Source organism: Podarcis pityusensis (assembly GCF_964106645.2).
Source record: "Podarcis pityusensis genome assembly, chromosome: 4".
Lineage (NCBI taxonomy): Eukaryota > Metazoa > Chordata > Lepidosauria > Squamata > Lacertidae > Podarcis > Podarcis pityusensis.
In genome coordinates, this window is record NC_138027.1 from 53559166 (window position 1) to 53586591 (window position 27426).

At 45.3% G+C, this 27426-nt stretch overlaps 1 protein-coding gene across 2 annotated transcripts in view; it reads right to left on the reverse strand.

Moving 5' to 3' along the window:
• The window catches only part of RUNX1 (RUNX family transcription factor 1), a 180811-nt gene that overhangs the window by 8344 nt on the left and 145041 nt on the right, over nt 1–27426 (reverse strand). For both annotated transcript variants that reach the window (XM_081004464.1, XM_081004463.1), the window contains one exon: nt 1350–1511. In XM_081004464.1, the coding sequence (XP_080860590.1) occupies nt 1350–1511 (162 nt within the window). The remainder of the gene's footprint in view (nt 1–1349; nt 1512–27426) is intronic.

A 27426-nucleotide genomic window follows, 5' to 3' on the forward strand; every position in this document is an offset into this window, starting at 1 on the left:
TGCCAGCTATAATCATCATCTGCCTCCTTCTACTTAACAATACTACCAAACACCTGGGTATGCCTCCACAGCAGATCAGATTTCAGCCTCAAATGTGGGGAGGATTGCTACCTTCTGCCTACCCTCCCACTAGGGTCATGTGCCTGAGATAACTATGTAGCAAACAAAAATTCAACCGGTGATGTTGTTCTCTAGCACGGAGGAAGGGGAAGCTTCACCTGTTGAAAGTCTGCCTGCACTGCAGCTAAAAGACAATCACTGCAAACCACTTGAATGATGTTTTATGCGAGGTGCTGCCAAATGTCAGCAGAAAAGCCCATGTTTCTCCTCCCAGGTTGATTTTTCTTGACTTGATTTGTATTTTTTAAATAAAACACAATAGAAAAGTTATGACAGCTGTTTCCTATTTTTCATTGAGTATATAAAGGTAATTCCTTGAATCCATGACCCTGAAAAAGTGTCCTATAACTTTCAAATTTGTATTTTGTCTTCCATGCAGTAGGAAAAACAATTAGGTCTTTTCGTACTGTGGGAAGGTGAATTTACTGAGGGAATATGAAGATTAGAGGCCTTTATAAAAAATGTGAGTGTACAAAATGGCATTTAAAGTATATAAAGAACAGTTCAGGCACAGAAGCCCCATTAGAAAACCAGCTGCATTCGCTTAAGCGCAAGACCCGTCCATATAAAATCTTAAAAGTAAGGAAATAGCAACCAAAGGAGGTTTTTAAAGCCTTCTCTCTTTGGCGGACTCCAAGCCTCCTCAGGAAACTAATCTGTAAACATGTTACAAACTCACCAATCCATCTGTTTTAGGCTGCAGCTGGACACCATTCTGATTAAACAGAATGGGGTCAAATCCTAAAACTGAACCTTAGAAACCCTTAATTTGTGCACTATCTCTGGGCATTGTTTGCACGGTTCACAGCTGCTTTCATTGAGGCAGAGCCAGAACAATGGTACACTGGTTACATGAGCTATGAGAAAGCCACAGTGAAGTCAATGGAGCTTGCTTCCATTTCTGCCTTTTTGACTTACGCCTGTAGGTTAATATACTGCGATATTGGTCTGTGACATAAGCCCTACTCAGAGGTTTATATCCCTGCATTCTGAGAATATGTAGAGGAAGGAGCAAGGCTATGTGTACTAGCTCCCCACTGCCTGCTGTAGTGGATGACGGCTCACCTGACTTCCCTTCAGGTGAGTCACTGTTGCGTACCTGGGATGGAGAGGGGGAGGGGTCATGTGGTGGTGAGGTGAGTAGTAGGTGCCTGCTCACACCTTAATAAACCTGAGTGTAGCAGGATGGGGTGGTTGTTGCTTTAAAAAAAATGTTTCCTGAAACTTACTTGTCAGTCGGCTTGAGAGTTCTGCAGAGAGAGATGTCATTCCACTCGCCCTTCCAGGTGAAATTGGGGTTGCTGGATGAACCGAAGGAGTTGCAATTGATCCCAGATACTGATAGGATGGATCGTAAGGCCACGGAGGAGATGGCTGAAGTTGCCTTGTATCTGGCATGAGGAGGAAAAGGTATACACAGAGTGGTTATTTTTATGGTCCTGTACAATGATCGGATGTTATTCCTTAAAGCAAAGGTGGAATACTGCTCAGTTTCTGGTGGACCAAGTAGCACCTGCTGGCTGTTGAGATTCTTGTAAAGAATGTGCCTGCTTTTGCTGAGATATGATATGGTCCAGCAAGGGACTTCTTATTTTCTAAAGCAAGAGTTCAGACTCATGATCACATACCATGCTGCTTAGCTATGCCCTGTCCAAAGGTGCCAAGTATGCACTTTTGTTCATGCGGGGCAGGGTGGGGGGGAAGAGTACACCACACGACTGAAATCAGACTTAAAAAGTTATGCAGTATAAACAACCATTTTTTTTTAAAAAAAATCTACTATTCCCTTTTGTCAGGAAGCCTGCAGGGGAACTGTTTATTTCAGTTCATATTCTTTGCACATTTAGCTGTTTTGGGATCAGCTAATTTTTTCTCCTATGAAGCTTTTTTTATATTGCTCACTGGTGATCTTGAGGGGGGACATGACAGGTTCCAAAGATTCAAGTATCAGTGTGCAAACGTGTTCCTTCTCAAAGTAGCTCAGCATTTCATATTAAATAGTTTAGGTTCAGACCCAAAAGTTGTGTTCTGCCATGAGTACCAAGGCCTACAAACAACTCTCTACTCAAGCACAAACCTCTATACATTGACCAGGCGGCAAGATACAGCTCTATGCATGCATTACTTGTGTGTAGGCTACTGCTACGTTGTATTTGGGAGTGTGGTTGTGCTTTCGGCTTTGCCCCTGACATTGCTTCTGCTTCCTCCAACAACTGCAAATTGTGTGCAGTTGTCAGTTGTCTGCGTAACAAGTATAGCTCAAATTGAGAGAGACCAGAGGAAGGAAGAAGTGGCTTACGCCAGCCTGACTGGGGCAGAGATGCATGGAAGTTTGAGGAGGAGAAGGCATTTATGGCGCTACAGTTTCTGTACTATTGAAATAAATGTAACAGGGACAGTAAAGGTAAAGGGACCCCTGACCATTAGGTCCAGTCGTGGATGACTCTGGGGTTGCGGTGCTCATCTTGCTTTATTGGCCGAGGGAGCCGGCGTACAGCTTCCAGGTCATGTGGCCAGCATGACTAAGCCGCTTCTGGCAAACCAGAGCAGCGCATGGAAACCGTTTACCTTCCCACCAGAGTGGTACCTATTTATCTTTTTTGCACTGCAGTCTTTTTGAACTGCTAGGTTGGCAGGAGCTGGGACCAAGCAATGGGAGCTCACCCCGTTGCAGGGATTTGAACCACTGAACTTCTGATCGTCAAGCCCTGGCTCTCTGGTTTAACCCACAGCACCACCTGCGTCCCAGAACAGGGACAGTAGGAAGTCACTAATCAGAGTTGTGTTCTTTCTCCACTTTCCTCTACAATTATACTTATTCTTAATTATTTTGAAATTATCAGTTTGTTCCCCAAATAAGCTGTGCATGCCCTCAATCATAACACAACCACCACACTAGAATCATAATAGAACCACAAGGATCATGCCAAAAATAAAATAATTCATGATTTTCTAAAGGGAAATGCTACACCAGTAAGAGGGCCATTATTGATGGCGCTGCATCACATAGTTTAATAATGAGACATTTGGCAATTTATTTCAGTCCTGTGAATCCAGGAATTTGGGTAGTATCCTTACAAATCACATCAAGTGGAAACAGAACCTACTTGGACAGATATCAAACACTGTTCTGTCTCTAGATGTCTGGCTTGCAGAAGCTGAAGCTGCAATGACAGCTGAGCGATGACTCTCTGGTCTGCATTTGCTGGTGCTTCTGCACCACTCAGAGTGATGACAAACGCCTGTCCTTTGAGCAACCCAAATCAAAGAGGCCTGTCCTGGCTTTGTGCTCCATCCAGCTTTGTGACTACACTGTAAATGTATTCAGGAGCAGGAGGAGAGGCAGATTATGGTAAACAAGTTGGTTTTGTTAAATGTCTTCTGCTAGCAGATAGGGCCAGAACAACTGAGAACCATCTCAAGTCAATGCCAGAGTAATGTTGCATACAAGAGAGGTGGCTTTTTTTTTTAAGTAGGAGCTTTGCTTTCAAAGAGAATGAAAGACCAGATGCCTACTGCTAAAGATTTGGTTGGTGATTTCAGATCAGTATGGGAACTTCAGCTAGGGATGAGCAAATCAGTCTATTCCTGGCCTGTGCCACTTTTGCATATGTTGTTTCATCCCATTACTGCCTCTCAAACCGCAAAAAAACACAACTTTTAAATATATTTGTTGCAAAGTATTGGCCCCTCAACATAAACATTTTAAAACATATTGTATTTGGGTTTTTTGTTGGACCATTCAGGAAGTGTGAAAGTGGGTAAGGAAGTGCAGACTCCCACATTACAATGGGAGACGCAGATCAGGTCTGTTTGTGTTGGAATGTGCAAATATCAAATTCCATAACAATGCTGAAATTCCACCTTCCCATCTTACAGCTCCTGACAATATGCACTTTGCATACCTAGTCTCTCTCTCAGCTTTCTTTGCTCTGGCTGAGTGCTAGCTGCTTTGTCCTGTTCCATAAGAGAATTTCCTCTCCAAGGCACATGTTTCTAGGTCCCAGATTCTTTTGCCCGTCATTTTCTAGCATCTTCTTCCACCTATGCTCCCTGTTCAGGATCGGAACAGTTTAGCCAACACTGCCATTGAACTTTCTGATTGCCCAGTCCCTGTGTAACAGGCAGGAGGCTGAGCCAATCACTGCTAAGAAGCTTTGTCATCAGCACCAAAACAATATCGGTTTTCTTTTACCAAGTCAAATCAGAAGATCCCATCTTGCTCTATTGCAACAACCTCATCAAATGCAAGGGGGTATTATATTTAAAAGTAACAACTCTTACAAAATTTCATCCCATTTCATAATGGGACAACTCTGGTCTTGTAGTCAGACAGTTTAAAAGCAGCAATGTGTGGGATCCTCTTGAAAACCCTCAGAGTTGCTGATTTGTACCAACCGGCAACCTAGGTAAAAGTCTCTCGGTCTTATTCAAAGTCACAAGCGCTATCAATTTCTGCCTTTCATAGTGTGAGAAAGTATATGTAAACAGTTAATTATTGCAATAAAACACTTTAGGGTGAGAATTAAAGAGTACAAATAATTTGCACTGTGTTTAGTTAGACACAAGTTCTCGGCCTCCAGCCTCACGCTGAACAAGCTGTTAGATACAAAGCACTGTACCACCATTCATGCCCCATCACGTTTTATTGACCCCAAAATGTTGTGTTGGGCTTCTTTATTATTATTTTTTAAACCCATAATTAAGTAGTGCATATGTTGCATGATATTTAATAGTTTCATATAATCGACTTAAAAGGGCTCTGTAAGTAAGGTAAAGAAACTCCACTATGTGCTGCCTCTCATGTACTCAGTATTTTTCTAACCATCAGCATGTGGCATGGCAGAAGATCAGAGTTGTAACGGGATGGATGGTTTTCTTCCAAGTAGTCGACTGCTTATTTCTTTTATGTTGGCCTGTAGGTGGCAGTAGAAAGCTTCTTGCCCAATCTTCTAAGTGCCAGAGAATGTTCAGTTGGCACCAAAACGCTACATAATCAATATCCTTCGGCACAGCAGGACCTGCACAGTGTCACAAATTTTAGAGTGCACTGTAAGTCTGCTCTGTACCACATTAGGCTTTAATCTGCCTCCACAAAGGGGGCAGTTTCTCATACCTCCCATCCCATCCTGCAACTTGTAATTCAAGGTACAAGAAGGCATCAGCTGCTGCTGAACAGGCTGAGACATCAATGGTGCTCACAGAGATTCACGCAGGATGCTAAGGGCGCACCATGAGGAATCTCCTAGGGCTCAGAACATCAGATTGCAACAAATGTTTGGCTGACACCGGCACATGTGAAATTTTCAAGTAGGCTTGTGATCAAACACGTCACATTTTAATTTAAATGTTACCCGGTGGATTGTGACAGGGGCTGTCTTTAGCCAGTCTACCAGCACCTTCCCTCCACCTTTTGCTGTGGTTGTGCAATGATTTACTGGCAGACAGGTCATGTTTGGAAAGAAAAGGTGTTAGCGGTGGTGAGGCTGTTTCACAGAGAGCTGTCTTTGGAACAGGGTCATCATTATGCCATGAGCCAGACAGTGCCCTCTTGGTCTAGGTATGTGGCATTTATAGAGGCTGAATCTCACAGTGATAAAGCCTGTTGCTGGAAGTATTTCTAAAAAAGGAGCAGCAGGATGTGAGTCAGCACTGTAGATATGCCAGTAACTGGCAAGATGACGGATACCTTTGGGCAGAGAGATTTGGGCCAACAAATTTGAAACCCACGTCCACTTTCTCTCTCTCTCCTGAATGCTAACTTAAAAAAATAAAAAGAACTTGCAACTAAAGGATCAGGGAGAAAAGATGATATAAGTGGTTAGCAATTAATTAGCCACATATCTGTGTCAATTTGAATCCCTTGATAACATGAGTCAAGTGTTGCTACCATACGATCCAGGAAAATTAAAGAACTGTTTTCATCATTTAAAGCAGCAGAAATGTCTGCCAAACTCCATTCTGCCACACGCCTTATGAAAACAAGTTTCTTTATTAACTTGTCAATTGCTTTCAAATTGTTTGAAGTATGAGAATGAAAAAAATGTGGGTACCTCATTATTTTCCTCAATTGTTTGCTGGCATCAACCTAATCAGATTTTCCCAGCTTCTAGGTCTCTTACTATTTCACCTCTCTCTCTGCAATTGGAGTGAGTGGCTTAGTTTTTTAAAAAAACAAAAATAACCTACTTGGCTCTCTACTTTTTCCTCCTAAGCTAAATGATATCTTTGGTCAACTTTCTAAACTTAAATATATGTTTCTAAAGGTGATTATGAGCACAACTAGCATTCACACCAAAGCAGCCATCTCTTTGTTAGGTTGCATCGGAAATATCAAGCAAAATCAACTTGGCACTTTAATGCCTTTGAATTGTGGGGTCCCCCAATCAGAATCTGAACTCATTTACAGGGGTTTTGGTGGTGCTGCGCTTAGACACTGATTCCAAACACCAGTTCCAGCTGGCTACTCTTCTTTTTCCACACCATCTTCCCATATGAATAACAAAATCAAGGCTGAATCCTTGCCTAATACCTCTCTTTGAAAAGCTGTGTCATTTTCCAGTAGCCGGATTACTCAGGGCTTTGAAGAAGTTGGGGCTTACCAAAGGACAACTTCATTGCTAGGTGCTGCAGGCGTACAACAACACAAGTATTCTCTTACCTTTTCAGAGCTGGAACATGAGGAGCTGGAAAAATACAGAGCACACTGTAAAATTCCATCGCCAGCTCTTTCATTATGGAAGATGCTTTCCCTCAGTACAACATATCATGGAAATCCCTGCTTTGGAGTTTCACATCCCACAATGCATCCCAATGAGAATTACAAAGGGGTTGTGGGGAGTGGGACATGGCAATCTACGGCTTATGAAAACTTCACTGGTGGCTGTTTCTTTGAATGGAGAATACTAGCAGTGAATGTCTTTTTATTTCTGCATCACTAGGACACTGGGCTTCTATCGAGGGCAAAGTAGCCCTCTGTCAGCCACCACCCTTTTCACTCTGCCTTCCCTATGGTGCCTCAACCTCTGAGCCAGCCACATTGCCAGTTCTGAAGCAGGAAGCATGAAACAGATGCTTCTGTAACTCCTCCAATTCCCAAGTGAAAAGTAACTGGCTGCTGTTTCTGTTGTTAAATGCCACTGCCTGGTTCATACTAAGAATAATAGAGGAAAGTCACCTGCAGCTGTGAATCACAGAACTGTAGAGCTGGACGGGATCATGAGGATCATCTAGTCCAACCCCCTGCAATGTAGGAATCTTTTGGCTCAACCTGGGGCTCAAACCCATGACCCCGAGATTAAGAGTCCTATGCTTTGCCAGTGGAATTATCCACTGGGAGAGAGGGATGAAAGAAGCCAAAATGTGGGGTAGTGGCAGTGAGAGAGATAGATCAGAGGATATATACTACTACTGTAAGGTAAAGGGACCCCTGACCATTAGGTCCAGTCATGACCGACTTTGGGGTTGCGGCGCTCATCTCGCTTTACTGGCTGAGGGAGCCAGCGTACAGCTTCCAGGTCATGTGGCCAGCATGACTAAGCTGCTTCTGGCGAACCAGAGCAACGCACAGAAACGCCGTTTACCTTCCCACCAGAGCGGTACCTATTTATCTACTTGTACTTTGACGTGTTTTCGAACTGCTAGGTTGGCCGAAGCAGGGACCGAGCAATGGGAGCTCACCCTGTCGCGGGGTTCGAACCGCCGACCTTCTGATCAGCAAGTCCTAGGCTCTGCAGTTTAACCCACAGCGCCACCTGCGTCCCTACTGTAGTTATTAATTAATTAGAATATCCCACCCTTCTTCCCATAGAAGCCCAGGGTGGAAAACACATACAGCAAAATAATGAAAACATCTGAAAATATATAAACGGCCTAAACGGCCTTTGTCCGTATACCTGAAGGAGCGTCTCCACCCCATCGTTCTGCCTGGATGCTGAGGTCCAGCGCCAAGGGCCTTCTGGTGGTTCCCTCACTGCGAGAAGCAAAGCTACAGGGAACCAGGCAGAGGGCCTTCTCAGTAGTGGCGCCCACCCTGTGGAATGCCCTCCCATCAGATGTCAAAGAGATAAACAACTACCTGACATTTAGAAGACATCTGAAGGCAGCCCTGTTCAGGGAAGTTTTTAATGTGTGACATTTTGATGTATTTTTAATCTTTGTTGGAAGCCGCCCAGAGTGGCTGGGGAAACCCAGCCAGATGGGCAGGGTACAAATAATAAATTATTATTATTATTATTATTATTATTATTATTATTATTAAACCAACTCCAATACAGATGAGGACTGGGGAAGATCTCTACATAAAAGGCTTGCTGCAAGAGGAAGGTTTTCAGTTGCCACAATAAAGCAGCATAGATGGCTGCTGTGTAATGTGTACTAAGAAGGAACTCCAAAGAGTAGGTGCCACTACAATAAATGGGGATCCTTTCTAAGGCAACCCAAAGGCTTAGCTTTACTGGCCTGGCTGCAACTCTGGGTCTACACCTGCAGCATCCTAAGCACACTTACTCTCCTAAATCAGAACATCTCTGTATTTTGTCATGGAATAGCTTAATCAGCTCAGGGCTTATCCATACTTCCTCTTGTCCCGCTGCTTTCTCCCAGGGAAAACCACTCTTTAGCACTCAACGGGAGCAAACAACCATCAGATTTCCCATGGTTTGCTGTGTGTTCTGATTTAGAGCTAAAGAGTGAGTTTTCCCCGGCAAAGGAGAAAGTCAAGGGGAAAACCACTCAGACCCATGCTTTCTAGAAGCGGACTTGTGGACAAGCACGCAATATTGCAATATGGAAGAACTGGCCTTTGCAATCCTAAAGCTCTGCCAAAAGTGGGGTAATGCTTCTATGTACTGCAGAAATCACAGCAGGTAACCAATTCATTTATATGAATTTCAGCAGACATGGTTGGCTTTTAACACATTTAGCATGTGTGGCAGCGCCAAGATTACCTCACACAACCCTTTTGCTGCAATGCCTCATATAACTGAAAATTACGCAGTGTAATGTGGCACATCAGGTTTCAATATCTTTGCCAAAGTTACTTAGGCTCTTTTAAAAGGCACTGGTACCTTTAAGCTGTGACCTCATGCCCTAATGTTTGCTTTTATTTTAGAGCTTCTGTGGTTTTACTGAGGCATTAAAACCATTTGAGAAGTTCTGGAGAAGCTTGGGCTTTTGAAACAATCTTCACAGGAAACTGAAATTAGTCCACCTTAAATTGCATCAAGGGTGGCGTCAAGGTCTCAGGTCCTAAAGAGTCGACCATAACTGCTGTGTTGCCTTTTCCTGCCCTTTTACTGAGAGTCTTGCAAGTGTTTGGATGTTCTTAATGGTAGCTTTTTTTAAGATCACAAAGCTCCGATCGCTTTATTGGAATTTGTAGAAGTGAACATGGAAATGTAAAAAGAGTCCTGCCAAAACGCCTATCTAATTCAGCATTCTGTTCCCACAGAGGTCAACTAGATGCCTGTAGGAAGCCCAAAAGCAGTACATGAGCACAACAGTGCTCTCCCACTTGTGATTTCCAGCAACTGGTATTGGAGGCATGCTCCCTCTGATCCTGGTGGCAAAATGACTAACAGCCATTGATAGCATTATCCTACATAAATTTGTCTGATACCCTTATAATGCCATCAAAGTTGATAGCCACCACTACATATTGTGGAATTCCTAGTACATCCATATAATAGCATCATTTGGCCAGAGCCCACCTTATAACAGGCCTGTATGATCAGCTTTGTTTTTTACTTCAGTTCCAAGGCTTATCAAGGTGTAAGCTCCATATTGTCCTCTTCTTTAGTCTTTCCTCATAGAGAAGGATGTCCTCCTGATCTTTTTGGTTGCTTTATTAAAGCTGCAATGCTATTATATTAATTTACCTCAGAGTAACCCCCATTGAACTCAGAAGGACTTGCTGTTGCCACCAGCCTAGCAACCTGATCTGGTATAATAGTGATTGGGAATCTATGGCCCTCTAGCTACAGTTGCTGGACTACAACTCCCATCATTCCTGACCATTGGCCATGTTGGCTGGGGCTGATGGGATTGGAGTCCAAAGCATCTGGAAGGCTACAGGGTTTCGCTATCCTTTCTGTAAGATAAAGGCTAATGGACTGAGGAATTTGTACAAAACACATAAAGGCAAGTAGCCTAGTTAAATTCATATCGCAGTGTGGAGCACATATTTTGAGAGTATTTGGCAGAAGGTTAAAATCCCACAAGGTCTTAATTACCTTAAGAAAGACAGAACTGCAGAGGTGGATGTGAATAATCTCTTCAGACATGAGAAGCGTGATAACTGAAACAACATTGCCTCAGGTGTCTGAAAGGTTACTCCTGAAGATGCAAACTAATTACACAATATTAAAGTTTTGTAGCTTGCAGACAAATAGAGTTCCTATCAATCTCGCCTTTCAGATCTTCAGTGGTCCTCTCCTGTTTAACTTCTACAGCTTTAATGTGAAGGAAAACTCCCTTTGTGGAGTTTGTAGTTAGTTCATTTTGCTACAAAACATTGACCTTGATGTGAACTAATTAGGATAGTAACAGTTAAATAATACAGGTTGGCAGTTAGAAACTTTCCTGGTATAAAAGGTGCCTTTGAACATAACAGCCATTTACACTTTCATGATCTCATCCCCAGAGCTCAGGGGGGAAAAAAGAAATACAAACTAATAAAGAGAACTTCATCTGGGGGCATTCTACGCACACAGCAGATTATCATCCCACAAACCCTTATCCAGGACACCAAATGAAATGCAACCAGATTCTTTCAAATTCCAGTATAGATCATGATTAAAAAAAAATCTTTTGGTAATAAGCAGACCTCTGATGATCTAAAGACATCCTGGTTCATTTTATTGACTTAGAAAAAGTAAATGTTATATCAAATACAACCTCCAGAGTTTAACAGGCGAGGTCACCTTGAAGGGAGGGGGGAATCATATCAAGCAAAGAGTATGAAACTCCCTCCAGGTTCAGCCTTGATTTACAAGGTAATAATAAGGTCTTCCTCATATGCTGTAAAGCATATCTTTAAAATGTTAGTTCTATCCCAATCCTAAGCATGTTGAATTCATGCAGTTTGAAATTGGACTATTAGGCAGTTGGATACTGAAGAATAAACTGAACATTGCTCTGTGACTAGAAGGACACACGCTACATAAAATCCAACATAACCACTGAAAGTGTACCGCAAGCACATTTTAGCCACTGTAAGATAATCCCTTTGCCATTGTGATTTGAAAAACATCCGGTTTACATATAATAAAATGGAAGTTTCCCTCCCAGAACTTGGATGGGGGATTTCCCCCCAGTCCTGTCCAGTTCTGCAAGCTTCTGCTGGCAGTAGAGCTACAAAGTTAGAAGAGGAGCAGTGTGTCTGCTCAAAAAGATGTACGGAAGCTAGCACTGGCAGAATCCCCACTACTGGTAGCCTGTGAAAAAACCTGGAATAGGGAATTTTGGGAGCGTGGATGGGCAAGCAGAGGATCTGGTGAATTCTGAACTGACCCTGCTGATGTCATATGACAGCAGTGGGCCCAATCTGGGCCTCTTCACTGTGCAAACCTGGGTGCTAGTAAAGGGGATTCTCCTCCCTGTCCTGCCCTGGTTGGTGCAAGGCTTTGGATGTGGTGGTGGATGCACTGCTCCATCAAACCTCACTACTGGTAAGCCACAGGAATGCAACCTTTGTCACTCTTGACTGATGACATCTGAAGGAAAACTAGGTGGACCCACTGCTGTTTTCTGCAGTGAAATTGAAACAGAGATGGATGATGCACTAGATAAATATTGAATTGTCCCGTGTATTAAATATGCCACCCTATTTTTGCAATTAAATCTTCTTTTGAGAGAAGACTGTGTGCATGATATGGGAAGGAAACAGATGGACACTGATCATGCAAAAATGCATCAGAGGGGAAACCACCAACACCCAACTAAGAAGTCACTTAAGACAGTTTTAAAGCAGAACAGCAAAAATGACATGGGAAGTGAGTCCCTAAATTTGTGGTAAAAAGACTCCCCCCCCCCCATCTTGTAGTCAGGCTGAGGTCACTACACAATCCAGCTATCTATTTAAATATATCTTAAATAAATGCTCTCCTATTTCTGTGAAATCCTTTGGCAGTTTGTGCTTTGCTCAACATCTTTCAGCTAATATGGAGAAATATGGACTCTCAATCAAACCTACGAAAGGACACAACAGGAGGCATCTATTTTTTTCTTCCAAAAATGGTGTCAGTAAATTTGCTTTGAGGAAATGTTCAGTGTATTTTGCAACCAGTTTAGCTTGTGTGATTCATTGACTGTGGTTATCTTGATGTCACATTTACACCTGATAATTCCTGCGTAAAAAGACTACAGTGACTTGCTTCATGTCAGAATGTAGCTAAATCTTATGTCTGCTTTGCTGGGAATTACAGGTGCAGAGAACAGTACACAGACAATAATGTAGCAGCACCAAGTCAAATATGAACAAGACATTGGCTCAAGAAACCTTGAGAGGATAGGAGAGGAAATGTGAATTTCTATGGGGGACTATCATAGATTGGGCCCTAAAGTCAGAAGCTAGTGTGCTTTGGATGAAAAAGACGCAAATTCATATCCCTATCCACTGCCTCTCACACACAGAGTTGCTATGAGGTTGTAAGAAAAGATAAGAATATATGATATTCTGTCGAAGCCTGTGGGAGAGGGTGGGTAGTCCTTAGGAAAGTGTAAAAGAAATGTAAACAGAAAACACATTTAGCAGTGAGAAATCGCTGTGAGCTCCCTGGACCAGCCTGAAAGAGGAAGAACTGGTGGAACAGGCAATAAGATGCAGGAGGAGCTTACGCAGGGCTCCTCACAAAATGAAATGAAAACAAAATATAGCATTTTCTTTTGGTAAACGTCAAATATCCTTGGAATCAGTGAGATATAAGTCCCAGACGTTTTCCACCAGATGGGATGGGATGAACACAGTAGTGGAGCCAGTCTGGTACTCCTGGCAGTGTGTCACCACAATGCTGATCTCCCCACTACCTTATGCTGCTGGTAAGGCACATGGATCGTATAGGAATCCAGAGGTCCCTTTCAGGCATGTCCAAAGTCCATTTTGGGGGCCTAATCCAGCCCACTGGTTGGTTTAATCCAGCCACTGTGGCAGTTTATTTCCTGGGTTAAAATCCCAGTTTATTTCCTGGGTTAAACAACCCTCCACAACTTCAATCCTAAAAAAGCTCAATAACTCTTCAATCTTAAAAAAAGGTCAACAACTTTGGTTGGCCCTTATGGCCCTTCACTTCATCTAATCTGGCCCTCTTTGAAAAAGGTTTGGACACCACTACTTGATCCCTCACCCTTTCTGCAAGCTGAGTTGCACCCAAACTTCCAACAGACCCACCTGCTGGTAAGCACCAAGCAGCTTCTGATAAACCCTGTTCACATATAATGAAGACATTAGGAGAGGGTGGCCACATGTACACACATTCATTTTTGCATCATCTGAAATGGTCTCTGAATACCACTGTGTACAAAGATGACTCTTCACAGATTTTTCAAGTTTTACAGACATCTAGAAAGGAACCCTCCGAATAGACTCAGATGTCTTTTCATAAGTACTGTGAAAGCATGTACATCAGGGACTAGAGCCTACCATTGTCCCACACATTTGCTGTAAGCGCATATATAATGTATGAAGAAAGGCAGATTGAAATATGATTGCTGTAATTTAGAGATGCTTTCTTATAAGGAACTTAAGAAAGAGAGTTTAGAAATGATCCCTGGAGGAGGGGTGTGAAACCAAGAGCAGAATGAGAGGGAAGCTAGTTAGGTATTTCTGTGTGGCAGTAAAACATTATATTAACTACTTCTTGGTGTGATCTCATGTGAGTGAACTTCTGGCATCAGAAGTGGAGGCCAAACAGACTTCTGAAGCAGGAGCAACTGAATGAAAAACGTGATAAAGTAAAATCATCCATCTGTGAAGGCAGAGGAAGCTTTGAAGCTTCACAACAACTTCCAGTTTGCAGAAAAATAAAATATTAAATGTGTTTCTTTCCTTTCCAGTAAACATTCACCCATCTCTCTGTAGCCTTACCTCATGGTGTTCTCCCTGCTGAACTTTAACTGAAGTGCAGACACCCAGGAAGGCTGCAGGGTGCAGACTGCTGGTGAGATGATTTGTAGAAAGGACACTCACAAACATCCCCTGGCCACCACAAAAGTCAGGTAAGCACAACATAAACCTTGCACCTCACCCTTGAAAATTTGTCATCTGTGCTAAATTTTGGATACAATTTCCTTTTTCATTAATTGATAGAGAACAGTTGGAAGAACAAAACAGGATTACTATTTTCCCTACCGCCCACTACTGGGCGTTTCAGGATTCTAGGTGGGCGATAGGGGGTTCTATGGCACAAGCTGAATCCTCCTTCCATCGAGCACTGGTGGGCGGTAAGGAAATTTTACCATCAAGAAAGATTCATTAGTGGGCGGTAGGTATAAAAAGGTTGACTACCCCTGTACTATAGCAATCTCTTGGTGCGAAGTTGTGCTTCATACATTGAGAAAGCACAAGTCTGCCTATATAAGGGATTTGTTTCAGTACAGGAACAAAACCCAGAAAATTTAATGAGTTCTTTCTAGTAGCATGTATGTAAGTAGTAAGTAAGCACAAGTTTAACCTTGGTATGAGAGAGACTTCTCTGGTTTCCAAAAGCAAGATGCTGGCATCTAAGACGACTGATATGTTTTGGACTGAAATAATTCTATGCCCTTTAAAACACAAATCATTGGGGGGGGGGTTCCTACCAGTATGTTAAAAAACAACACCAAACATGTCATCCAAAGTCTTGTTTGAGTTCTCATTTCAAGAAGATTGCATACAAAACGGCATGTTTTCTCTTCCTCCCTCCCTCCCTCCTTTTCAGAGTGCTGACGTAGCTGAATCTCTTCATTGCAGATAATGCTGAGATACTTGAAGGCAAAGGCAGACAATTACCAGCCTTTGCAAGCATTTAAAAGATTTGGGCCCTGAAGCAAAATGCTGTTTACCGAAGAATGAATGTGCCACTTGTACTTAACATAGGCAAGTTTGTCTGAACTCAAACATTCTGGATACTGGCCACCAGTGGACTCTAAGAAAGGTTTATAGGTGTGAGATAACATCAAGCTCCTGTCTGCGTTTCATTACTTCAGGGCCTTTGCTATGCTTTAAAACAAGAAACTGCAAGTACCAACAGAGGTATATTATTACATCTGCCTCTGTGTTCACCTACTGCAGCATTTAATCCTTCTCTGTAGAGAGGATCATCATTGACTATATGATTTGGACCACCCTGTCAACGGACATGGCCAGAGTTTAACTTAGGGTACATGGGAAGAGTTCCAGTGAGATCACTAAACCTGTGCCAGTTTGTGTCCACTGAGAAGCAGGTGTATCACCTTTGCCTATGCCACAGAGTAGAAATAGGGAATTTGTTGTAGGTCTACAACTCCCATCGTGTGCATGCACGTGTGTGTGTGTGTGTGTGTGTGTGTGTGTGTGTAAATAGCAACTAGCAAGTCTTTTAAAAGACTTAGGGATAAAAAGAGACACCCTGAAGGGTTCAGAGGCCCATCCATGTGGGGCAATTTCATTTTCCAACAGTCAACAAAAGGAAGCATGAGCATGTCAGGTAAAGGGGACAAAGCTACAAGGACTTTCTAGTAATTTTAAACCAGGAGGAGCAAATATACATTTAGTGCAAGGTAGGTTCAATGGACACCGTCTTTGCCTAATCTCAAGTAACAGAATGCTGCACCAGGAAACAAATGTTATAAGGAAGTATTTCCTTTTTCTTCTTTTCACAAGGTCTCTGTCTCTTCCAAATGCATGACAGATTCTCTCTCTTTCTGAAAATGTCTCTAACAAGGCTTTCATTGTCTCAGACAGGTGTGAAACTGGAACTGATTCACAGCCAACAACCCTGGTGTCAGAGCCAGCTCTTCAGCTGAAAACATGCACCAACCATCCAGTAATACCAACACAGCCAGCCAGAGACTCAACAATTTAAGGCTTAACACACACACACACACACACACACACACACACACACACCCCATAAATCAGATGATGATGTGCCAGCCAACCGTCGGCTTCTTGGGCAGATGCCTGCAGACTGTCTGTACAGATCAGACTGTGCCTGTTTGGGTTAGTGAAAACATTTTTTTCCCCTTCTGAAGATGAGATGCTGGGTGGAGCAACTAGTTCAAACACATCCCTGTTGGCCCTGTCTTGTCTCAGCCACCTTCTTGCATATGCCTTTTGTGAAACTCTTTTATTCGCAAGTATGGTAGGGAATGTTTGATGTACAAATGCAGGGGGGATAGTCACACAGACCTGCATTTTATTTGTGATGCCTTACAAAAACAAAAAAATCAGTCCATAACTAATAGGACATATAAAATGTAACCGTCCAGGGGACTATTCAGCCTGACTATTCAGCCACAATGCTCCCCTGGCTCAAGTGGTTGATAGCTCCTTACTTCAACAAGATAAGTAGGAGAGCAGCAGGTTTCTGCGCAACAGTTGCCCATTTCTGCTCTGCGACTCTTATCTTAAGAACAGCCCTGCTAGATCAAACCAAAGGTCCACCTAGTCCAATATCCTCTTTTCATTGTGCCCAACCAAATACCTATGGGAGACCCACAAGCAGGACTTGAGTGCAAGAGTGTTCTGTTCATTTGCTCCCCACCAGCTGGTATTCAGAGACATACTGCCTCTGTCACTGGAGATACAATGCAATCATCATGGCTAGTAGTCTTTAGTATCTTCTCCATCCTGACAGCAGCCCCCAGTACAGAAACAGTATAAGTTGTCCTATACTTTACCTAGGTATGGATGGAACTCCCAAGCACCTACTCTAGTTTCCTGATACAGGGGCCTTCTCTGTCTCACCTGCCAAAGCTGCATCAAACAGAACAAATCAACATAACCGATCGGCTTGGTTTGAGCTGAATATGCAGTAACACTGCCAAACAAAATAAAGACAAAAAACAAAAAACAACCCATGCCGGTCCAAAGGCTAATTGTGGCCAGCTCAAGACATTTTTCTGCCTGAGGCACAACAGCAAACAGCACCATCCCCCCAAGTGGAGCTGCATAATATCCAAGGCTGCTTGAGTTACTTTGGCACTTGGACAGGTCAAGTGATTTTGGAAACCACAAGCACTTGTCCTCCTTTCCTGGCAATAAAAAGGCAATAAGAACACATTAAGTAACAAACTATTGACTGCCCTTCCATGACACCCAAAATCAGCTGCTTGAGGCAGCTGCCTCACTGTGCCTAACAATGGAGCTGGCTATGCAGGTGGCAAGTCTCAGTCTGCTTTGCCCAATTGATCTGTGCAACGGTGAGAACAGGCCTTAGATTGGACAGCCTCCTGCCTCTTACTTGAAATTTTGTGAAAGCTAACCTTAAATGCCAGACATCATGAGGTTCACTCTTTGCCTCCTATCTCACATCTGAGGCCCTATAAGAATTTAACAAGAGTCTTTCTGGATCAGAGAACAGCCTTCCTCTCTCCCAGTGGCCAAGCAGATGCAGCAAGTAGGAAATGAGCACAACACCTCTCTCCCCATTCATATTTCCCAGCAAATGGCTGACAGAGGCAGACAGGCTCTGGTACTGGAGGTAGTGCCCTGTCACGACTAGTAGGCATTCATAGCCTTATCCTGCATAAATGCGTCTAATCTCTTTTTAAAGCCATCCAAGTCTTGGAGGTGTCAGTTCCTCTGCCCTGCAACTACCCCTAACCCTGTAGGCAGTATCAGGGAGGCAGAGGGCCCTTTTAACACAGAAACCCAAAGAACCAGAACTCATAGCCTCTTCTCCTTATTCTTCTCAGAAAATGGCTCCCCCAACCTGCTTCTTTATTCTATGGCTGTGTATGCACCATTCTTATGATGCACGTGAGTTTCTCCAAAGAATCCTGGGAACTGTGGGTCCTGGGAATTGTAGCTTTGGGATGAGGTAAGTTACAGCTCCCAGGATTCTTTGAGGGAAACAGTGTGCCTTAAATGTATGATGTGTATGCAGCCTATAACCCTCATGAGAGCAAACAATGCACGTATGGAACATCATGGAGGATGTGTGTGTAGAATTATTTGGCGAGAGAGAGCTGACAAATAGAGAAAGGGTTAGTGGGTGCACATACCAGTTCTCTGGCCAACATCACCTCCCACCCCCTGCCCAACAAAACAGTTTTGTATTCCTCTCTTTTAAATCAGAACCAGTGAAGGCGGTGAAGGTCCTGTGTGAGTGCCTGGAGGCGGTTGGAGGATGGATGGCGGCTAACAGATTGAGGTTGAATCCTGACAAGACAGAAGTACTGTTTTTGGGGGACAGGAGGCGGGCAGGTGTGGAGGATTCCCTGGTCCTGAATGGGGTAACTGTGCCCCTGAAGGACCAGGTGCGCAGCCTGGGAGTCATTTTGGACTCACAGCTGTCCATGGAGGCACAGGTCAAATCTGTGTCCAGGGCAGCTGTTTACCAGCTCCATCTGGTACGTAGGCTGAGACCCTACCTGCCTGCAGACTGCCTCGCCAGAGTGGTGCATGCTCTGGTTATCTCTCGCTTGGACTACTGCAATGCACTCTACGTGGGGCTACCTTTGAAGGTGACTCGGAAACTACAACTAATCCAGAATGCAGCAGCTAGACTGGTGACTGGGGGCAGCCGCCGAGACCATATAACACTGGTCTTGAAAGACCTACATTGGCTCCCAGTACGTTTCCGAGCACAATTCAAAGTGTTGGTGCTGACCTTTAAAGCCCTAAACGGCCTCGGTCCAGTATACCTGAAGGAGCGTCTCCACCCCCATCGCTCTGCCCGGACGCTGAGGTCCAGCGCCGAGGGCCTTCTGGCAGTTCCCTCACTGCGAGAAGCAAAGCTACAGGGAACCAGGCAGAGGGCCTTCTCGGTAGTGGTGCCCACTGTTATGTACTGAGTTGAATAGGATCCAAACTGTAGCAGTCTGATTGGTCCTAGAACAATAGGATCCAAAAGGCAGCAGTCTGATTGGTCCTAGAACAATAGGATTCAGAATGCAGCAGTCTGATTGGTCCTAGAACAATGCAGCAGTATGATTGGTTGGCAGGAACCACCCAATCCTGCTCCAGATAGAAGTGAATCCACAACCTGATTGGCTTACAGTAGAATTCCAGAATTAGCCAATCATGTGCAGCCCATTGTGTAAATAATGTATATAAAGCAGATACTGTGAGGGGACATTCATTCATTCCTCCTCACCACTATGAGCTGAATAAAGAGCATGAAATCACTTTGCGACTCTGAGTATATTTCACTGGCGACGAAGGTGGGATCCCGCTGAGCTGACTGCCACACACAGCACCGCAGCACCGCCAACTGCCGCACCGCTGCCTCGCACCGTGTATCCAGGCTTCAGCTCCGGGGCACAAGGAACTCAGAATGGCAGCCAACAGCAGCTTCTCGCCATTCAACCCAGCATCTGGAGACTGGGAAGCGTACGCCTCCCGTTTCACCTTCCTCCTAGAAGCCAAAGGGGTCACCGACGAAGAAGACGCCAAGAAGAGGGCGATATTCTTCAGCGTCTGCGGAGAGGAGACGTTTGAAATCGCCCGGGCTCTCCTTGCGCCTGAAGACGTCGCTACTGTTCCATACAAAACAATAATGGAACAGCTGAAGGGGCACTTTTCGCCGCAGCCCTCAGTGGTGGCTCGTCGAAATGCCTTCTACGCAAAGCGGCAAGCCCCTGGGGAAACCATAACTGGGTTTGTGACCTCTCTCCGCCAAGCCGCCCGGTTCTGCAACTTCTCAGAGCTGGAGAACATGCTTCGTGACCGCCTCGTCGGTGGCCTGAAGGATGAGAAGCTGCAACGACGCCTCTACGCTAAGAAGGACCTAACGTTCCAGGTCGCTCTGGAGGAGGCCCTGGCAACAGAAGCTGCCGAGAGGTCGACCCAAGAGGCACGGCCGAGCCTGCCATCCCAACCGAGGGTCCACCATGAAGACCTCACCGACGACTCAGGATCCGACAGGGAGGAGGCGCACCGAGTACAGCAGCGCACTCAAGCAGCGCACAGACCACAGCTGCCTCGACGAGAAGGAGGGAACTGCGCAAGCTGCGGGGAGAGTCACGAGAGGAGGACCTGCCGTTTCCGCAACGCAGAGTGCAGGCAGTGCAGAAAATCGGGACACATCGCCCGGGTGTGTCGGGCTCGGCCCACCCGACACCAGGCATCAGATGACCAATCCAAGAGCCCCAGGTCCCGGGGCCCAACGCACCAAGGCAACTCGACGGAGCTCACGGACTTCCAGGTATACCAGTTGCCCCACCCCAACGTAGAGAAAATTTATGTAGAGGTACAGATAGAGGGGGCCCCATGCCGCATGGAGCTTGACACGGGTTCAACTCTATCCATAATCTCGGCAAGGACCTTAAGGAAACTGTGTCCCACTGGGGGTCCCAAACTCAGGCCGGCCCCATTCACCCTCCGGGACTTCCAGAAACGTAAGGTCCCCACAATGGGGGTGGGGACCTTCAGGGTGCAATACCGAGGGCGGACGCGGCAACTGGACTTGCTTGTGGTCAAGGGCCCCTACATTAGCTTACTGGGATTGGCATGGTTTGGACCACTGGGGCTAGCTGTCACCGGGGTGAACCACACTAGCTTACAAGTGGACGTGGACGCCATATGCAAGGAATTTCCAGGGGTTTTCGATGGGAAATTGGGACAGTATACGGGCCCCCCCATTGCGCTACAGCTTGACCCCGCAGTACGACCGGTCAGGCTCAAGGCCCGCCGGGTCCCGTTCGCCTTGAAACCCCGTATAGACGAGGAATTGGACCGACTCGTAGAGCAAGGAGTGCTGGAGCCGGTGCCTAATGCTCCCTGGGAAACCCCAATCGTCACACCCGTCAAGCCTAATGGTTCGGTCCGCATCTGCGCAGACTACAAATGTACCATAAACAAGGCCCTCACGGCCCACGCATACCCAGTGCCAGTGGTCAGCCATGTCCTTGCCACCCTGGCTGGGTCGAAAATTTTTGGCAAGCTGGACTTGGCCCAAGCATATCAACAGCTGCCAGTAGATGAGGCCACAGCAGAGGCACAGACGATTGTGACGCACAGAGGAGCGTTCAGGGTAAAGCGGCTGCAATTCGGTGTCAGCGTGGCACCAGGCATATTCCAGAATATAATGGACTCTCTCCTTAAAGGGATTCCTGGCGTCACCCCCTTCTTCGATGATGTGTTGATTGCCGGCCCCACACCAGAGGAGTTTGAGGACCGCCTCCGCACCGTTCTGCACCGTTTCCAGACGGCGGGTCTCAAGGTGAAGCGGGAAAAATGTCTACTAGGAGTGCCTCAGGTGGACTTTCTGGGATTTATGGTGGACGCAGAAGGGGTCCACCCGACTGGGGACAAGGTACGGGCCATTTGTGATGCCCCAGCGCCCAAGAGCAAGACTGAACTTCAGGCCTTCTTGGGACTATTGAACTTTTACCATTCCTTCCTTCCCCACAAGGCGGCGGTAGCGGAGCCCCTACACAGACTCCTGGACAAGCGGGCCCCTTGGGTGTGGGGCCAGCGCCAGGAGGCCGCATTCCAGGCAGTCAAGGACTTGCTTGTCTCAAACTCGGTCTTGGCACACTTCGACGAGAGGCTGCCGGTGGTGCTAGCATGCGACGCCTCACCCTATGGCATTGGAGCTGTCCTGGGGCACCAACTCCCGGATGGAAGAGAGGTACCGGTGGCGTACTTTTCCCAGACACTCAACACAACCGAGCGGAACTACTCGCAAATCGACAAGGAGGGTCTGGCAATCGTAAAGGGAGTAAAAAAATTCCATGATTTCTTGTATGGGCGGCCCTTCACCGTGGTGACTGACCACAAGCCGTTGCTTGGCTTGTTTGCCCCCGAAAAGCAGACCCCCCAAGTGCTGTCTCCTCGCGTCCTCAGGTGGTCAATTTTCCTTGCCAGCTACCAGTATGCACTGATTCACCGACCTGGGAAGGCGATGGGCCATGCGGACGCCCTCAGCAGGCTACCACTACCGGAAACAGGCCCTGACCCAGCACCTGCACAAGAGGTTATGAGCCTGGAGCTGCTTCCCGACCGCCCCATTCAGGCACAAGAAGTTGCACACCATTCCAAGAAAGATAGGGTCATCTCCCGGGTCCTGGACTGGGTGTGGAGGGGATGGCCCAGCAGCAGCCCCGGGCCAGAATTCGCCGGCTACACAACCCGCAAACATGAACTGTCGGCCCACAAGGGGTGCCTGTTATGGGGAAGCAGAGTCGTTGTTCCCCAGCCCCTCTGCAAAAGGGTCCTCACAGCCCTACACGAGACACATCCAGGGGTAGTAAGAATGAAGGCCCTTGCCAGGAGTTATGTGTGGTGGCCGGGGATCGATGGAGAGATAGAGGCCTGGGTCAAACACTGCCAGGCCTGCCAAGAATCCCGCCCAGATCCCCCAAGGGCCCCAGTCCAGTCCTGGGAGTCCGCCCGAGCACCATGGTCACGCCTGCATGTGGATTTCGCTGGCCCCTTTCAGGGGAAAACATTCTTCATAGTGGTGGACTCCTACACCAAATGGCTGGAAGTCGCACTGGTACCGTCCACTTCCACGTCCGCAGCCATCCGGGTACTACGCAGGCTGTTTGCAACCCACGGGCTCCCTGACACTCTCGTCTCAGACAACGGGACTGCATTTACGTCAGGAGAATTCCAAACCTTCACAGCGCAGAACGCCATCCGCCACATCCGTTCGGCGCCGTTCCACCCTGCCACCAATGGCCAAGCAGAACGCATGGTGCGGACCACCAAGGACACCGGAACCAGAACCACGACTGAGCGAGCCGGTTGCACCAGACCAAACAGCCGCATCACAGCCAGCATCCTTGGAACACGAGCCAGAACCCGGAGCCCGGACCAGGGAACACCCCAGGCCACAACGCACACGTAGGCCGCCGGCATACCTTGAGGACTATGAATGCGACCTCCCGGGCAGGACTGGAACTTAGAGGGGAGGGGTGTTATGTACTGAGTTGAATAGGATCCAAACTGTAGCAGTCTGATTGGTCCTAGAACAATAGGATCCAAAAGGCAGCAGTCTGATTGGTCCTAGAACAATAGGATTCAGAATGCAGCAGTCTGATTGGTCCTAGAACAATGCAGCAGTATGATTGGTTGGCAGGAACCACCCAATCCTGCTCCAGATAGAAGTGAATCCACAACCTGATTGGCTTACAGTAGAATTCCAGAATTAGCCAATCATGTGCAGCCCATTGTGTAAATAATGTATATAAAGCAGATACTGTGAGGGGACATTCATTCATTCCTCCTCACCACTATGAGCTGAATAAAGAGCATGAAATCACTTTGCGACTCTGAGTATATTTCACCCACCCTGTGGAACGCCCTTCCAGCAGATGTCAAAGCGATAAACAACTACCTGACATTCAGAAGACATCTTAAGGCAGCCCTGTTCAGGGAAGTTTTTAACGTGTGATATTTTACTGTATTTTTGGTTTCTATGGAAGCCGCCCAGAGTGGCTGGGGAGGTCCAGCCAGATGGGCGGGGTATAAATAATAAATTATATTATTATTATTATTATTATTATTCCTGTTTTTCTCTGGCCTGTCCAGATACAACACAAACAGAGTGTTTTCAAAAGTCTATTTGAAGGATTCGCCTCCATACCGTCTGAGGGGGAAAAAACCCTTCCACAGAGTCATCTGGGTTTGTTTCTATTTCTTTTTTATTATTGTTATTCTTATTATCATCATATTTCCCAAGTGAACAGGTTGTCTACTGCTGCTTCCTCAATTGAGAGATGATTCATGCCCTCACCAATAATAGAGCAACATGCTCACAGCTGTGGCCCTCTTGGTAGCTGTTTTCCTGTCACACCCACCTGTTGGGTTTTGTGATTTTTGGCCGGACAGCCCGACCACAGCTGCAAGGGTGGTTTGATGGCATGAGTCATGAATGGAAGCAACAGGATAGGCTCACGCAAGGGCATGTCTCGAAAATTGTAAGAGAGATAAAAGTGAGTTAAAGTATTTGGAGACAAGATTTTTCCTTTCTTTCTTTTCTTTCTTAAAGAAAAAGAACACATAAGGCCACCATGCCACGACTGATGCCTTTTTACAGATGTTTAAGCAACTGATATTCAGGCAAATGGTGGTATTCAACTAAGTTTTATGCAGAGCAGAAATTAATGGACCTAACAGAATCATGTTCATTAATGAGTTGTGCTCATTAAGACTGTGGGAACCACTACAACTTTGTCTGAAAGCACCACACAACAGCAGCAGCAGCAGCAGCAGTAGCAGCAGCAATAAAAGAAGGGAAAGAAAGATATACTGAACCACCATCTGATTGCATCGTGTGTGTGCTAGCACACCTATAAATATTTTAGAACATATCTTAAAACTTGTCTATAGGAAATGTTGATGCCAGGGGCCTGCTGCTGTTACTTCTAGTTTTGCCATAAGAACAACACAAAAGGTTTTATGCTGCCTAGCATCAACCTATCATGGGGAGCTACCAGTAGAATCATGGCATTTTTATCCATTACTGTAGACTGGGGAACCACCTGGATAAAAACATGACCCAACAAGTCCTTAGACATTGGCTTCCCAACCACTTATTATGCATACTGTTCAAATTACCTTCATAGTTTTGAATAAATTTGGAAACAGCCTTTGTGAAGGAGTGCAGTGCACAATACCAGTTGCCAGATGATGCTTTCAGTGAGCATGGAGAGCTTCCATTCCAACATCACCCATTATTGATAATGGCTGCTCCTCTGACCACTTTTTCATGCCAGGTGGGAGAATCACAGAATAGCTTGTGATACGTGGTACAGCTCTGGTATGGAGACTCCATTATGTGCAAGTCTCATTCCACTTCTTCCATGGGAAAAAGCAAGTATAGGAGAATTTCCCTTTTCTGATCCATCTCTCAGGTAAGGGTGGTAGAGCATCTGCTTTGAATGCAGGAAATATCAGGTATGATCTCTGGCATCTCCAGGTATGGCTGGGAATGTCCCCTCTCTGAAACACTGGAGAGCTGCTGCCCTGTAGACAATACTGAGCTAGATGAACCATAGTCTGACATGATGTAAAGGCAGCCTCCTCTGTACTCCATGTCTAGATAAATTTCTGTGCCTCAGTGCATCTGTTTGCATTTGGGAGACCAGGTCTCTCTCACCATCTACTCAACATTCTACTTTCTCTGTATACTGTAAGACTCTCTAGTAACTCACAGATACCAACAAAGAGGGGGATATAGTGGGTATTGCTGTACTAGGCCCAAAGGAAGAAGGGGGCTCAGACTATGATCTTCTTCCATTACAAAAAAACAACAACCCTGCCTCTCTAGCCCTCCATGAGAAGAAAGCAATTACACTATACCTAGAAGTCTTCTCTAGTTTTCTCTAGTTGTCCAAGGTTTGAAGATAAAATATTTGAATGGTTAAATTAAATAATGTAGTATATTTTATGTTCATGTTCTATTAAAAATGTGCTTGTGACTGGCTACTCTCCTTACTTAGAAAAATCAATCTGGATCAGGACCATGGGGGTTGATAGAACTTTCTCTGTATGCCATCATTACAGCAGCAGCAGCAGCATAAGTGTTTTGCAACAGACTCTTATATAGCATTTTCAGGTAACGGCCAATAAAAGAATATTTTATGTGTAGCCAAAATGTGCGCACCACACTTTTTGGAAGGGGGGAGGGGAACTATTCCAGAATGCCAAAGAGATATTAAAAATATCTCTTTAAAAATTAACATAATCTACATTCAGTCTCATGGCTAAGATTTTCAAAATCAATAAATAATGTGTGTTGACTCTATTTTAGGATGTACACAGAAATCTGCCAAAGCCTTCCAAATATCCAACTATTTTAGACCTCTGGATTAAGATGAGCAAATTTCCAAGATGCAGACTGAAAGAAACCACTTGAAGTCCACAAAACCACACCTAAAATAAACAAACCAAGGGATGCTTCTCTTTACGCTTATAAGTAAAATGGGGTTGCAAGCTCGAATTTGCTAAACTGAAATGTGGAGAGAAACGCCATACTTTCCCTAACAGCCCCAAAGCTCACCACTTGGCACTTGGATCATGAACTGACGGTTCTAACACAGCAAGAAGTTAGGCTATCAGTGGGTGGTAATCAAAATAATCATGTGTGGGCATGCGTCTGAAGCTTAGAGAAGGGTGGACTGATTTCAGCAGGATCAAGCACTGGTCAAGTCCTTGACACACCTGATTACTCATTGTACACAGGGAGGGAGGAATTTACAACATGGGAAAATTGTATTGTCAATCATAGCAATAAAAAACTGGTAAAAATATACATCTAATTTTGTTTTTTTTTAAAAAAGCAATCTTCTCTATATCAACTTTTTGGAGAAAGGGACATAACTCATGCTTTGCCAGACCCTGGCACCTGCAGATAGATCTGCCAAAGACACAGGAGAGCTGTGTAGATGATACTGAGCGAATTTAACCAATGATCTGAGTCGGTAGCTTCCTAGGTTACTATGCCCTAACCTCACACAGAGAGTTTATAAGTGCAGATATGAATGTATGTATATCGCCACCCTCTCAAAGACAGGCCACATAATCATTCCAGCATTTTTCCTGCCTGCAAAACTGCATGCTCCTGCATGTGAACACATCATTGACTGGGTGCTCTAACACAATGCACCTGAATGTATTTTGGCATGGCTGATGGTCACATTGTATTTTTGTTCACATATGGACTGACGCCGAAGGATAAGACAGGTAGGAAACCTAAAGTAAATTTAAGTGAAAATGAAAAGGAAGTTGCACAGCGTAACTTTGCAGAAGGCTAAAATCAGAACTTGTTGAAGGCAATCTCTTTTAATGGTATCCCTTACATCAGGATCCCCAACGTTTTTCAGCCGAGGAGCACATTTGGAAAGCTAAGAAACTGTTGTGGGGACCAGTAATGCTCAGAACCTTCTCCCCATCCTCCAAACACGCAAGATGCTTACACACATCCCCAAACAAGTACAAAACAGACAAAAAAGCAGGCAACCCTCCAAAAAAGGAAGGGGCAGAGGGCCTTGTTGTACACCATGAGGGAGGTATGAAGGTGCCATGGTGCCCATAGGCACTGCAAGTTGGGGCTAAATATGAAGACAACCTCTTTAGGAGCTTTCTCCACTTCTAGAGCAAAGTCATTCTGTGGCTGCGAGCCTGCAGGTGTTGCCTGTGCAGTTCTCACAAGCCAACATGTATCAGCAGAGGCC